This window comes from Hemicordylus capensis, chromosome 4 (assembly GCF_027244095.1).
Source record: "Hemicordylus capensis ecotype Gifberg chromosome 4, rHemCap1.1.pri, whole genome shotgun sequence".
NCBI lineage: Eukaryota > Metazoa > Chordata > Lepidosauria > Squamata > Cordylidae > Hemicordylus > Hemicordylus capensis.
Window position 1 is genome coordinate 7,886,302 of NC_069660.1, and position 15,756 is coordinate 7,902,057.

The following is a 15,756-nucleotide window of genomic DNA, read 5'->3' on the forward strand; positions in this document are numbered from 1 at the left end:
TTTCATGCTGGACAGGCTAAAAATATGGCGTTTCATATGCTCCAAGTAACCTTTCGCCCAGAATCTCAGACTATTTTGAAATCTGCCACAATGGATTCTTTGGCCAGTTTTCATGCCACACAACTGTGCCAGTGAATCAGCATCTGCCAGCCCAGGGAACCCACTGGCACACACAGAGGGTTTGTTCTCATGAAAAAACAATCCGAACTAGGAGGCCATCCACTGGCTTTCACGGAATGCAGCTCAGCATGAGGAAGATGAGCAAAAGAACATATACCAATTGCGAGATGTCCTGAGATACAGTAGACAGACCAGCAGAGCTTTTTGGGAGGGGGAGAAGAGGAGAATGACAGCACGTGGAATTATGAGCTAGATTTTTCAACTGAGAGCCAGTCCCATAGAGACTTATTATTGCATTGGCATTGTGTGCCGATTATAGATATATATTTTATTATCATGTGCGTAATGGGGTTTATATATGTCAATGGAGATTCCAAAAGGGCATCTATCCACATCTGGAAGCTCTCTCCAGTAACACCTGAACATCTCCGTGTTCTGAGAATGGGATTTCTTAGCCTTTGCTGTCTTGTGTGCATACCGACAGGGGTCCTATCAGGAAGCAGAAACTCGCAGCTGAGTCGTGATTGAGGCTTCCAGCCTGGTGACAGCCATAGAGTGCAGAGTGAAATAACTGGTCAGGAAGGACAGAAATTGAAGCCTGGGGGTGGACTGGGTTTATAGTGGTGGTACTGGGCGGGCACCGTTTTGAGGGTGAGGGAAAGACCATCATCCAGTGAAAAGCCTGGCTGCTTCCCAAAGGGCAGGAAGCTGTTGTTTGGGCTTCTTGGCCAGCTACTAAATTGGGCTGAGAGCCCAGGAGCATCTAAGAAAAAAGCAAGAACTGCTAACGGTGATCTTCCGGAGCTGTCTTCTACTGAGCTGTGGCGGCACCGGGGAAAATAATAATTGTGGGGGCACAGAAGGGCCAGAGTGTGTTTCTGGGTGGGTGAGCTGTGTCCCGCATGCTAGGGGCATTCTGAAACAGAAGAAATAGGGGCGGCAGCGTTGGGGGGCACCTACTTCGTGAGCCACCCTAGCTGCTCTGTCAGAGCATTGGTCCATGTTGTTCTAATTTGTCATAGAATTGCAGAATATTGCAGTTGGAAGGGACTTTGGAGCAAGGGCAGCTGGCCAGTGGGGGCAGGGGTCTGTGCCCCCCTCCCCCCCCCCAAACAACAACAAGCCCATTGTAGAACTGGAAAAGGTGCAGAAGAGGGCAACCAAGATGATCAGGGGCCTAGAGCACCTTTATTATGAGGCAAGACTACAGCACCTGGGGCTTTTTAGCTTAGAAAAAAGACGACTGTGGGGAGACATGATAGAGGTCTATAAAATCATGCATGGTGTGGAGAAAGTGGAGAGAGAGAGATTCTTTTCCCTCTCACACCACACTAGAACCAGGGGTCACTCTATGAAATTGATTGCCAGGAGGTCTAGGACCAACAAACGGAAGTACTTTTTCACACAACGCGTGATCCACTTGTGGGATTCTCTGCCACAGATGTGGTGACAGCCGACAACCTGGATGGCTTGAAGAGGGGTTTGGATAACCTCATGGAGGAGAGGTCTATCATCGGCTATTAGCCGGAGAGCTATAAGTCAGCCTCAAAGGCAGGATGCCTCTGAGTACCAGTTGCAGGGGAGTAACAGCAGGAGAAAGGGGGCATGCCCTCAACTCCTGCCTGTGGGCTTCTCAGAGGCATCTGGTGAGCCACTGTGGGGAACAGGATGCTGGACTAGATGGGCCTTGGGCCTGATTCTTATGTTCTAAACCCAGGATCTAGCAGAATATCGGGCTTACCAGCAGCCAGAGAACTCTCTCAAACAGGGAGCTTCCTCCAGTCCCTCCTCCCCATGCCTGCAACTTCCTGGCTGGGACAGCTACAAATCAAGCCGCTCCAGCATTTGATCCCTAGTGGGCGGCTCCTGGGATTGCCCACTCAAGGAAGTAAAAGCCGGGTGGGACAAACAGCCCCTGAAGCCTGAAGGAACTGTATTCACCCACTTTGGGAGGTGGGGCTGGGCCAGGCCAGCGCCCCCTAGCAATCAGACTGGCCGGAGCAGCTTGATGCGCAGGCTGTTCCAGCCAGTAAGAGCAGGACGGGAAGTGAGGGGGAGGGGGAAGCTCTCTGCTTGGGAGAGTTCATTGGCTGTGCTTCCTGTGTTGGGTTCTTTTTTGGGGGGGGGGTCAGAGCGAAAGACAGAGAAAAGGGTGGGGGGTTGGATGGCAAGGCTGGGAAGGAGTTTGGGGGGCTTGGTGAGAGAGGGGGCTCTGTCTGACACATGCGCACACACACCATCGAGCTTAGTGGGGCGGGGGAGGGCTCACAGTTGGCTCCACCTCTCACCATTCCTGGCTGTGCCCATTACCTGCCCTGCCTAGCACCGCCCCCAGTCTCAGGAGCCACCAGCCACCTCCACTGCCTTGGAGGTCTTCACATCCGACCCCCTGCTGTTACCTGCCACAGCATCTCATGGCTGTATGAAACCCTTCGGCTCCCTTGTCTGCTCTGACAGCAGGCAGCAGCTCTCCGGCACGTTTCCAGTCGCCACACCGGGATGGAAAAGCTTCGCCTGTTGAGTTTCAGCCTTATGCCGCCGTTGTAGTCCCCAAAGCCCTGTGGGGAAGGTGGCAGGCAGCCTTACTTGCCGGACTTGTGCACGGCTGAGAGGCACAAATGCGACCACCCTCAGGCCTTCGGGAATTGTATTTGGCTACTGTAGTTCAGGCAAGGGTCCCTGGTAGGTTCACTGCGTATTCTCTTGTGCAACGTGGCCGTTCTAGAGCTGCTGAGGCCTCAGACTGTTACTGTGGCTGATCTGGATCAGTTCCTATCTTGGCCCTGTCTCTTCTTGTTGCTTCTGCAAAGAGGAAAGCCGATTGTCACAGGTTCTGATCAGAATGACTGTTCTCCAGCCTTCCTCCTTGAGAGCTCTTTTGTGGTTGTGGTTCTTAATAGAATTGTGAGCCAGGACAGAAATAAAGTTATGTGCTCCATTCAGCTGATTTAGGTTGCCCCCCTCCCCAACATGTGGCCAGCAAAGAGCTTTAATCGGCTCAGACTTCCCCAGAAGATGGCACTGTGGTCAGTAGAAATGCCCTGAGCTTGGAGAGGTTTTTTGCGGGGGGGCAGCAAGGCAGAAATCTTATTGAAGTAGACCAGGGCTGCTCAACTTCGGCCCTCCTGCAGATGGTTGGCTTGCAATTCCCATAATCCCAGGCACTTGGCCACTGTGGCTGGGGATTATGGGAGTTGTAGTCCAAAAACAGCTGGGGTGGGGGCTAAGTTGAGCAGGTGGGAAGTAGACCGATCTGTTTTGGCCCCCAGCTTTCTGGGTTGCAGTTTCTCTGCTCAGCAAGCACAACAGAACCAGCATTTTAAAGCCAGCATTCTCAAACTGGAGGAGGAGAACTGGTCTTAGGATCATAGGAAGCTGCCCTATACTGAGTCAGACCATTGGTACTTCTGGGGACCCAGGTTTCGGAGCATAGGAAGCTGCCACATACCGAGTCAGGCCCTCGGCCCATCTAGCTCAGTATTGTCTACACAGACTGGCAGCAGCTTCTCCAAGGTTGCAGGCAGGAGTCTCTCTCAGCCCTCTCTTGGAGATGCTGCCAGGGAGGGAACCTTCTGCTCTTTCCAGAGCAGCTCCATCCCCTGAGGGGAATCTCTTACAGTGCTCTCATTCATATGCAACCAGGGTGGACCCTGCTTAGCTAAGGGGACAAATATTGCTAGCAACCACAAGACCAGCTCTCCTCTCTTGTGGTAGGGTAAAGTAAAGTGTGCCATCAAGTCGATTTTGACTCCTGGCGCCCACAGAGCCCTGTGGTTGTCTTTGGTAGAATACAAGAGAGGTTTACCATTGCCTCCTCCCATGCAGTATGAGATGATGCCTCTCAGCATCTTTCTATATTGCTGCTGCCTGATATAGTACCAGTGGGGATTCGAACTGGCAACCTTCGGTTTGTTAGTCAAGCATTTTCACCTGGGCCACTTAAGGTGACAAGCATGAATTGTCCCCTTTGCAAAGCAGGGTCAACCCTGGTTTGCATTTGAATGGGAGATAAGATGTGTCTCCTGAGCACTGTACGATATTCCTCTTAGGGGATGAGACCACTCTGGGAAGAGCACCTGTGTGCTTGCATGCAGAAGGTTCTGGTTCCCTCCCTGGCATCTCCAAGATAGGGCTGAGAGAGACTCCTGCCTGCAACCTTGGAGAAGCTGCTGCCAGTCTGTGAAGACAATACTGAGCTAGGTGGATCAAGGGTCTGACTCGGTATCTGGCAGCTTCCTATGCTCCTAAACTTGCGTCCCCAGATGTTGTTGAACTATCACTTCCCTTTGGCCATTGTGGCTGGGGGTGATGGGCTTTGTAGTGCAATAAGACCCGGGGACCCAAGGTTAAGAAGTCCTAAAGAATACAGCGTATGAAAGCCGTCTCTGTCTTCCAGAAGAGGGAGGTTGCCTTGCTGCGGTGCTAGCCCAGCTCCTCCTCGGCGCCCCTGCTTGTTGCCAGCTGAGCTGTGGCTGCCTGCTGTGAGTGCTGAAGAAGGAGCCTCCATGTTAGGACACGCTTATCGGCTCCGAGAGGGTTTTGCTGGCATGGGACGGCCTGGATTTCAGCGGCAGGGGGAGCAAGCTTGCTCTCTGCTTTTGTCTGCACCTGCTCTGTTTATCTAAGATAAAGCCAGAGGCTCCTGAGCTGGGAGAGCGGAGCCAAGCCCTTCCTGCCTGTTCACAGGCACGGGGGAGACTTTAATACCCGCTTGGGTGGAACCCCAGGCAGTGCCCTGAGAAAATCTCCCCTTTATGCCGGGCTGCGGGTGAAGGCGGGCACCGTTACCCTGCAGTGCGTAAACCAGAGTTTATGCAAAGGTGCTACTAGCCAGAGGGGGGATTCAGATGGCCAACATATGGAAGCATTCTCTCTCTGGCCCTCGTATATTGCGGGGTTGGACTGTGGAACTTGCTGCCACATGATAGTGGGGGCAGACGATGTGGTTGGCAGTCTCTCTCCAGCCATTGTGCACTGCAGTGTTGACCTGTGGAACTTGCTGCCGCATGAAAATGTGGTGGCAGGTCACGCTCCTGGGCTTCAGAGGCATTGGCAGTTCTCAGATACTGCGGTCAGCAGTGACCAGCATCTAGCCTAAGGTCCTCCTCCTCTCTCCTTCCAGAGCCCCATTCACTGCAATGGCAAGGCCTTGCCAGGGGAAGCTGAGCTGGTTAATGGCCGACCAAGGCACCCTTCAGATCCCTTGGTGCTGAAGCGGCCAGAGGAAGAGGCAGCGGCATTGCGACTCCTGGACCAGACCCCCTTGCACCATTCAGCTTACATCCCAGTGCCCAGGCAAAGGTAAGACCCTTGGAGGACGTTTTGGGTGTGGGTTAGGGGTCTGGTGGCAATCGCTTGCTGGCTGTCGGGGCTGGTGATGCCTTCTTCCGGCGCGCCCACGCCTGGGTCCCCAGGTGGTGTTGGACTACAACTCCCATCATCCACAGCGATTGCTGTGACGGGCTGGTGGGCGTTGTAGTCTAACACCACCCGAGGACACAAGCTTGGGAACCCCCTGCTGCCGTGTGGCTCCTGGAAACAAAAACTCACCGCGACTTTCTTTGCTGTGTTCGAAAATCTTTGGACTCAGTTAGCTGTTTGGCCTTGGCTGCATGAGATTTCCCTAAAAAACGAGTTTGACAGCTGCAGCTGCTGCGTATAATAGCGCCTTGCTTGCCAAAGGCATTCTCCCCCCCCCCCCCCCGCGCCGCCCTGCACCGTGAACATATTAACACCTGCTTTACCGGAGCGGTGCAGCCTGCCTGCTGGATGCCTGGATGTGCATCCCAAGCCTTCCTCATCCGCAGGCTCAGCCTGGCGTGCCCCAGTGCTCGGCAGAATGGGCCCGAGGCCTCAGCCCAGGCCTGCTCCCTGCTCTCTCTCTCTCCTGCTCTAAGGCTCTCCAGTAACAGGATGGGGGGAGCCTTTGGAGCAGTGCTGGGGCTGCTCTGATTTGGTGTAAGGGAGCCCCCTTGTGTTAGGACAGGGCAGGGCAGGGAAGGGCCGCCTGGCCCAGAGTGAGGGGCTGAGCAGCTACTGCTGCTTTTGCTTTATTGCTCTGCAGTTGCTGAGCTCAGCGGGATTTTGCACCACCGTTTGGGCCATGCTCTCTTCAGGCAGGGGGAGGGAATGCGGGATAGTTCCGGAGGCCTTCCTCCAGGATGGAATTTGCCCCCCTGCGTGCTAATCCTCCCGAGCGGTCTGTGTAAATGCCGCTTGGCTCTGAGACCGAGCTGATGCTGCCCTAACCCGCAAAGAAGTTGATGGTGCGTCCTAACAAGGCATCCTTCAGATGACAGGGCGGGCCTGCTCATGGGCGCAGTATCTTTGCGCGTTGGGGCTGTGTTCGAGTGAAGCGACCCACTGTTCTACCTCTTGTGTTCTCATGCATGTTCTTAGCACTGGAGATGGATAGAACCATTTTTCGTAAAAGGTACTGTGTGTTTGTATAGCACTCCTAGAGTGTTCAAGGTGCCTCATTTACACTATCTTGTAATTTGTAAGGTAGGCAGAGGTACAGCATTCTGGACATCTTGAATCTGTGGAGGAAACCATTATTTTTTTCCAGGGGGGAAAGAGAACACAAAATTTGGAGGAAATTACTGCTTTATCACACATGAATGTGCATTTAATGTTTTTTAATAAAGTGTAATGAATATTTTATAAGCCACCTAATGGCGCAGCGGGGAAATGCTTGACTAACAAGCAGAAGGTTGCTGGTTTGAATCCCCGCTGGTATTCTATCGGGCAGCAGCGATAGAGGAAGATGCTGAAAAGCATCATCTCATACTGTGCAAGAGGAGGCAATGGGAAACCCCTCCTGTATGCTACCAAAAGAAAACCACAGGGCTCTGTGGGCACCAGGAGTTGAAATCGACTTGATGGCACACTTTACCTTTTTACCCTTAAGGAATATTTTAAGCTGTATTGTTAAAACCGGACCCTTAAAATTGTACTGTTGGATGAATTTATTTTTTAGGGCAGAGTACACCATCCCTTTAGTTTTAGTTTAGGAAAAGGGTGACTGGAGTAGGGAAAACAGGAGAGGTTTGTAAGATTAAGGCATCTTGCTGTCAGAGTTGTGGTTTGTAGGAATGTGGAACACAGCCTTTTTGGTAGCAGCACCTACATCCTGGAACTCCATCTGCAGGAACACACCCACTTGCCCCCTTCTTTGCAGGCTTCCGGGCTTACTTAGGAAGCAGAGTCTGATGCTTGCTCCACATAGTTTGATGTAAACTGCCCTGAGCCATTTTTGGAAGGGCGGTATATAAATCAAATAAATGAATAAATAGGTCAGTATTGTCTATTGGGAAACACCTCTATCGGGCAGCAGCGATATAGGAAAGATGCTGAAAGGCATCATCTCATACTGGGCGGGAGATGGCAATGGTCAACCCCTCCTGTATTCTACCAAAGGCAACCACAGGGCTCTGTGGTCACCAGCAGTCGACATGGACTTGATGGCACGCTTTACCTTTTTATTATCTGACTGGCAGTGCTTCTCTAGGGTATCAAGTGGGTTGTTTCCAGCCCAAGCTGGGACCTCTTCATGCAAAGCAGATGCTTTCCTACTGAGCTACAGTCTTTCTCCTAGATCAGTTAAAATCATTTTATTTTGTTGGGTTTGCCCTTTGGATTAAAGGTGTTGCTTTTTCTCCTGGCATCTTGTTGGGATGTAGCAACAAATCAGATTGCTGGATTGGTGGGGGGGGGGGGGCAGCGGGGCAGACAGTTGTGTTTATGCATCTAGATTTGGTTTTTGGGTGTTGGGTTGGGTTTTCTTGGTGATGCATACTGGTTGGATGGCCTTTTAGTGGCCATCCAACCAGCAGACAAGACCAGGCTAGACAGGCCCGTGGTCCGACTCTGAACAGGACAGCCTCATGATTTTGACGCGCACACATTCATGAGGGCAGGGGTCCCAGCCTCGGGGCCGCAGATGTTGTTGGACTACAACTCCCATCACCACCCGCCACCAATGGCCAAAGTGGTAGTGGGGAGTTGAGAATTGTAGTGGGCCCCTCGCGTCGGGAGCCCCTTCCCTGGGCCTCTGGAGTCTGTCTCCCTGTCCTGACTCCCCCATGGATGGCCAGCAGCTGCTGACCCCCCTCCTCCCCCCCGCCCCAGCCTGGAGTCTCTCTCTGCAACGGGGCTTCCTGCCTGCGCCCAGCGGTGCTTCTTGGGAGCGGCCTGAGTCGAGACCGTGGCACACAGGCCAGCCACGTCACTCTGCTGGGGGAAGCACCGGGCTAAAAATAAGCCCTAAATCAGGAGGCAATTATGCTTGTTTAATCTTCTTAGATTACAGCGGGGAGGCGCTGGGTGGTTGGTCTGCCGTGTGTCTTGCCGGCTGCCTGCTCTGAGAACAGGAAACGGGGTGTTCTCTGCCCCAGGCGAATGCGGCTGCTGGGAAACGTGCGGCAGTGGCGCTCAGAGCGCCACCTGGTGGAAAGGGGATGCCCAGAGGACCCTTTCCGGCCTGTGCAGAGTTCAAAAAAGGACTTGGTGTCTCAGCTTCTGTGGTTTTTGGGGACCTGGCCATGTGCAGTCGCCTAGTGTGCTTGGTGACGCAGAGAGGGGTGCTCAAGCTTGAGTCCCCAGGTGGTGTTAGACGACAACATCTTGGCCCTTGTGGCTGAGGATGGTGGGAGTTGTTGTCCAACAGCGTCTGGGAACCCCTGGCTTAGTGGTTTGTGTGCTTGCACACACATACTTGCTCTCCTTTTTGCATTCAAAACCGTGTCTCCAGAAGACCTTTGGTTCGTTGTGGGGAGAGGCGATTATCTTCCCCTGACCCTGTTCCTTCAGCTCTCTCATCACACCCTTTGGCACCATTCCCTGATCCCTGAACCCCACTGTAACTGAAATAAATTCATGTTCGTTGCATTTAGACGTGCATCTTATTCACCTGCCTCTACCGTATCTCCTGTGTTGAATGTTTGATTTGTAAGCTCATTGGGGCAGAGACCTGGGTTTGGGGGTTGCAATGTATGTGTGAGAGAGAGAAATGGGGAGGGGAGAGTTACTTTGTAAAGTGCCCTGCACATTGGATGGTATTTATATATTTGGAGAAATACTGTGCTCGGCTGAAAAGAGATGTCCTGGGTGCCACCCAGGACTCTTTGGAGGAAAGAAGGGAGCAGGAGAATGTGGTGTGTGTTAGGTCAAGAAGGGAGTGAAGGCAAACGTTTCCTCCCCATTGCTTAGGAGTTCAAAAGGGAAGGTTGTGTCTTTTTTCCTGGGGGTGTGTGTGTGTGGCAGGGGGATGAGAGCATGCCTGCTCCAAACCCATCCCTAGCTCATCCTTTTTAAATTTCTGTGGACTTTGGCAGCAGATCCTGTTTTGAACGATCGGCTCCAACATGGGAGGCTGACGGAGTTCCAGGGCTGGGCTCTACTTCGTAAGAGCAGGCAGGTGCCACTTTTGGATAACTGCTGAACACGTACTGTCCGCGGACCTCTCTCCTTTCCTCTTGGTCCAGAAAACTCGGAACACGTGGAATATATTGTGCAGAACACTGAGATGGAAGATGGTGGTTCTGCGTTGCATAGCTTTCTGCCGTCTGCATGCTTTAGGCTGAATCTGATAGACTGAACTATGGCTGCTTCTTTTTTTTGTTTTGTTTTAAGGGAAGTTTTGTTGCTCTGTTCTCTCTCTCATTGACTGTTTTGGTGTATTTGTTTTTTGCTTTTGTTTTGTACACCGCGAGAGCACATCTCTGAAAGGCAGGTTATAAATACATGAACGTGTTTGTTTATTTTAAGACCTTGGTCACTGGCAACCATGTGGGGGTGGAGTGGGGCGCTGATGCAAAGAGAGTGCCGTCACCTCAGCACCCAAAGCGGGTTCCTGGCAAGCCCCACAACCACTGCTTCCTCTGCACCCTACTGCCACCTCAGAGTTGTGAGCTGAGCGCAGCAGCTTCGGCTCTTCAGAGGGCTGGATTTGGCCCTGGGACGTGCAATGGAACACTTGGAGACAGCTGGGCAGAAAATGGCTACAGAAGAAACTTGATGATTACACCACAGGTTCCCAACCTTGGGTTTGCAGGTGATGTTGGACTACAACTTCTGTCATCCCCGGCCTTCAGCTGTTGTGGCTGGGGGTGATGGGAGTTGTAATCCAGCAACATCTGGAAACTCAAGCTAGAGAGTGCTCTAAAAAGGGCTGAATATAGCATTTTGACAACAAATATCCATCATTCAGCAGTGGAGAGTCCTGTAAAATGTCTAGTAGCAGCAGCAGCAGCCGCCGCTGCCGCCTTGGGGGTTGGTTGCGAAGCATTTTCTTCTTGGTTTCTTCAGCGTGAAGCCGCTTGGGGCGCTACGGGCCGGGAACAGGAAGCTCCTGCTCGCTCCGATCCTGCCTTTCTCCAGCCTGGATCTTTGACAGCCGCAGCCTGGGCTGGGAGAGAAGAGAAGCAAGCAAGTTGTTTGTCTAGTTAGGGGACCAGGAGCTGCCACAGGAAGCTGTGTGGGAGTTGAGGGCAGAGGTTCACCACGGCTGGGACACGGAGGAGGAGGAGGAGGAGGAGGAGGAGGAGGCCAAGCCGTTTTCTGCACAGGGCTGGCGGTTCCGCTGGCAACGAGAAGGCGATAGGCGGAGAGTTTGGGAGGGAGGAGCCTTCGGGGGGGGGGACTGTGTACACAGTTTGTTCTCTTTTTTTAAAGACAGCGGTGTTTGCTGTCTGATGACAGCTACTTGTGTTGCTGAGGAGGCAGCTGGGGAAACCTTGTGACCTCCCCCCCCCCGCTTTTTGAGTAAAGCTCGCTTGGACTAAGAAGTTTGCTAGCTTCCTGCAAGGCTTATGACTCTGACAGCCTGCAGTGTCGAATGGATGACCAGAGGCTGCAGGGCTGTATTTTTTTATTTTTTTTAAGCTAAATTTAAAGTTCTGCATTCGGAGACTCCAAATGTGCCAAGCCAAGCTGAATTCTGCAACCGGCAGAAATGGCTCTGGTTTGCAGAACTTCTCTTATTTTTTGTATGATGGATTCTTCGGTGTTGACTGTGCTGCATAATTTCAATCCGGTTTTGCTGGTACTTTTAAAAATGTATTTGCTGTTCATTAGGCAGCAGCTCCTCAAACAGCATTGCAATTAAGCATAAGCCATTTGCGTTTACAAAAGTTGAACAGCAGAAACCATTGGAACTCAGTGCAGCCAAGAAAGCCAGCAGGAAGGCAAAAGGATTAGCACCTAAAACCAGCTCATTGTACCAGGCCTTTCAGCAGGTTGCATAAAAAGGTCTTTGCCTGTGCCAGAAAGACAAGAGATTTGGCACCAAGTGCACCTCTCTGGGGGAAAAATGTCCCAGATGTAGGGTGCCATGGCTAAGAAGGCCCTGCCTTGGTCCCCATCTGCCTGACCTTCACGGGTCGGGAGAAGGCAGTCGGGCCCCCAAGCCATTTCGGGTAATGAGCACCACTTTAAATGTGGCCTCAGAATAGACTGGCAGCCAGTAGAGGAGTTTTAAGACTGGCGAGATGTGATCTACAGTTCCAGTCTGTTCAGAATGTAGCCCCAAAATGGCAAACTGAAATTTCCAAGATACTTTTAGAGACAGCACATGTAGATTATGTGCATCACTTGCCTTTTGTGGTTCTCTAGTCCTGATGCCACCACAAACGCCACCAAAAATATCGTGTGATAGCCCACTAGGTAAAGGTAAAGTGTGCTGTTGAGTCGGTGTTGACTCCTGGCGCCCACAGAGCTCTGTGGTTGTCTTTGGTAGAATACAGGAGGGCTTTACCATTGCTGCCTCCTGCGCAGTATGAGATGATGCCTTTCAGCATCTTCCTATATTGCTGCTGTCTGATACAGGTATTTCTCATAGTCTGGGAAACATAGTACCAGCGGGGATTTGAACCAGCAACCTCTGGCTTGTTAGTCAAGCCATTTCCCCGCTGTGCCATTAGGTGGCTATAGTTTTTAAATCCAGGGGGCAGGGGGGTGTAACTCAGGCACAGGGACCCCCAAGTTCAGGCCTAGTTTGCTAGCCACCCATTCATTGTGGGGGCTCCCTCTCCCTTCTCTTCCCTCAGATCCTTTTCCTGCACACAGGCAGAAGGCTGAGGAGAGAAGCCAGTCTTCTGTCCTTTGCACTGGGAGATGGAGAGGCTGAGACGGTGGGAGCTTCTCTCCCGCTGCTCAGGAAGGATCTCGGTCGTTTCTTACAGTCTCACAAATGGCCGTGGAAACGAGACCTCTGGGGAAGAGTTCTCTGTGGCGCTGGGTGTCCTGGTCACTGGGGATGGGCATGGACCTGTTTGGAGGCCCTTTTACAAGCTGCTGAACAGGTTTGAACACTGGTGTGTGTGTGTGTGTGTGTGTGTTTGAAGTTTGAAGCCAGGGGGGGTGCACTTACCCCTCCCCCTGCTCCCCTCCCCAAACCCGTGCTTGGTTTCTGTAAAAGCCTTTGGGGCGGCAGTGTACATCCCTGCTGCCCCTTCCCCTTCTTCGGTTGGAAGTGGCCAGAAGTGCCAGGTGCATGCGCCGCCCTGAAGGCTTTTATGGGAACCGAACATGGGCGGGGGGGGGGAGGAGTGGTAATTGCACCCTCCCCCGCCCTTAAAGTGACACCCCCCACCCCCTTGAGCCGCCCCCCGCCTGGTTCCTTGCACATCCCTACGGGTCACCAGAAGGCTGAGGAATGTAGAACGCTGCCTTATAGCGGGTCAGGCCATTGGTCCATCTAGTTCGGTAGGGTCTCCACTGGGGACTGATCTAAGCGAGTGGATTTTTAGACACCTGCCCAGGCTTTGTGGTGTTTGAAGCTAAACAACACCCCAAACAGCAGAACTGGCTGGCGAACATGTCCCTGTAGTGAGAGAACAGAGTGGCATTTGCTGACACTGCAAATGGATCTTTGTGTTTCCTGTCTTGATGACATATTTTTCCAATACACATTGTGCATCTTGCCTTGCGGAGCAGAAGTGCGTGTTTCATGACTGAATGTTGCTCTCTGAAAAACAAACTATCGTGTGACCTATAGCCTATGGAGGAGATGCCCGTTAGTGTTAATTATCCTACTAATTGTCCAGGAAATTCAAGGCAGCGTTCTTCCCTCTCCGTCACACTATCCTCACAACAACCCTGTAAGGTAGGTTAGGCGGAGAGAGAGTAACTGGTCCACAGTCGCCCAGCGAGCTTCATGGCTGAGTGGGGATATGAAACCCAGATCTCCCCAGTCTAACACGCTAACCCAGGGATGCAAAACTCTGGCTTTTCGGCGGTTGCTGGACTACAACACCCATCAACCCTGACTGGGGCCACTAACAACAGCTGGAGGGCTGAAGGTGTGACCTTCAGGGGATATAACCTTATCCCCTGCTAACTGGGCAAAGAGGCACCTTTTACCGTGGTGATTCTCTTTATTTAGCAGAGTAACTGGCCCTCTCCACCCCCAGCACAGTACTTCCAGTGATTGTTGCTGGTGCCTATCTTATATTTCTTTTTAGACTGTGAGCCCTTTGGGGACAGGGAGCCATCTTATTTATGTATTATTTCTCTGTGTAAACTGCCCTGAGCCATTTTTGGAAGGGCGGTATAGAAATTGAATTAATAATAATAATAATAATAACCACCACCACTACACCACACTTCCTTTCTAGCCCACTAGTCCTCAATGTTTCTCAAACCTAGGTTTGATAATAATGTGCATTTGCTGTCTGATTATGATTCTGTCTGCAAGTAGTGCTTCATCAGAGCATGGGATTTGACAAAAGAATCTTAGCATTTCTTAATGATTTGTGGGTGGTCCTCTGAATGGGCAATACATAAAAAGAGCTTTGCTGGATTAGATGCAAAGCCCACAAATTCAGCACCCTGTTTACTGCAGTGGCCCACCAGATACCTTTAGAACATCCACAAGGAAGAGATGGAGGCATGCCTCCTCTCTGCTATTGCTCCCCTGCAACTGGAATTCGGAGGCATTCTGTCTCTGAAACTTGAAGTAGCCGGTAGCTCTTAAGACTAGTAGCCAGTGATTGACTTGTCCTTCATGGATTTGTCCAATTGTCTGTCTGTCTGTCTGTTTGTCTGTCTATCAGATTTCTATATTACCTGACTTGTGCATGCCTAGAGAGTGTACACAAGTTAAAATACAGCTACTATAAAGCCAGGATAAAATGATTAAAACAATTATGATAGAAAACCAATTAAAATTAATTAAGCCTAAGAAAACAGGTGCATCTTAGATCTTTCAAGCCATCTAAGTTAGTGGCCGTCACTTAATGGCGCAGTGGGGAAATGACGACTAGCCAGCCACAGGTTGCTGGTTTGAATCCCCACTGGTATGTTTCCCAGACTATGGGAAACACCTCTATCGGGCAGCAGCGATATAGGAAGATGCTGAAAGGCATCATCTCACACTGTGGGGGAGGAGGCAATGGGAAACCCCTCCTGTATTCTACCAAAGACAACCACGGGGCTCTGTAGGCGCCAGGAGTCGACACCAACTCGACAGCACACTTTACCTTTACTTTAAGCTAGTGGCCACCGCCAGGTCTTGAAGCAGCAAATTCCGCAGATTAATTACGCACTGCGGCATGAAGAAACGCTTTCTTTTGTTTGTTCTGAACCATTGCGGGATAGTATTGCCAGGATTGCTTTGGAAAGAAGCAAGGGGATGTTATGGACTTCAATCGGTTTGTTATGGCTCACCTTGACCTCTATGGAACCAGGAGATTTGCAGTTGTACAGAGTACAAGGGAGCCCTAACAGGTCATCTCTGTGTTGCTTCCTCCCTGACCATAAGAGCAGCCTTGCTGGATCAGGCCCAAGGCCTCTCTAGCCCAGCATCCTGGTTCCCCATTGTGGCTGACCAGATGCCTCTCCTGCTGTTGCTCCCCTGCAATTGACATTGACAGGCATCTTTCCTCTGAGGCGGGAGGTGGCCTATAGCCACCAGACTAGTAGCCATTAATTATGCGCTGTGTGAAAAAGTACTTCCTTTGGTTGGTCCAAATGTCCTGGCCATCAGTTTCATGAATTTTATCCCTGATTTTATCTGTGCACTGGTTGCATTGCAAGGACACCATTCCCTGCAAGGACACGATTGTTAAGCACACAGAAGAACAGGCCTTGCTGAAGGAGAACCAGCAAGTAAATGGAAGTAAGAAGTGGGGACCCCCATGGATCTGTACTGCGAGCAGTGCTCTTTAACTTGTTCATAAGTGCTCTAGAAATTGGGGCAAGCAGCGAAGTGGCCAAATTTGCAGATTACAGTAAACGATTTAGGTCGTGAAATCCACAACAAATTGTGGGAAGCTCCAAAGAGATCTTTCCAAACTGGTGAGTGGGCGACAAAATGGCAAATGCGGTTCAGTGTAACAAGTGTAAAGTGATGCATGTGGCGGGGGCAGGGGGGGGACACCCCAGCTTCACATATACCCTGATGGGTACTGAGCAGTGTTCTCTCGAACAGAGATTCCCAGAATCCTCAGGCAAAAGCCATTGCATCTGGGAATTCTGGGAGTTGTAGTCGTCAACATCTGGGAATCCCTCTTAGAGAGAACACAGTTTCTGAGCTGTCAGTGACTGACCAGGAGAGAGATCTTGGGTTTGTGGTGGACAGCTCTTTGAAAGTGTCGACTTGGTGCACAGCAGCTGCAAAAAAGGCCAATTCCATGC

General features: G+C 51.4%; 1 protein-coding gene across 3 annotated transcripts in view; it reads left to right on the top strand.

Annotated features, from left to right (window-relative positions):
• SLC2A4RG (SLC2A4 regulator) overlaps positions 1-15,756 on the top strand; it is a 51,790-nt gene that overhangs the window by 15,177 nt on the left and 20,857 nt on the right. For all 3 annotated transcript variants that reach the window (XM_053249661.1, XM_053249660.1, XM_053249662.1), the window contains exon 2: positions 5,243-5,421. In XM_053249661.1, coding sequence (XP_053105636.1) covers positions 5,243-5,421 — 179 coding nt within the window. The remainder of the gene's footprint in view (positions 1-5,242; positions 5,422-15,756) is intronic.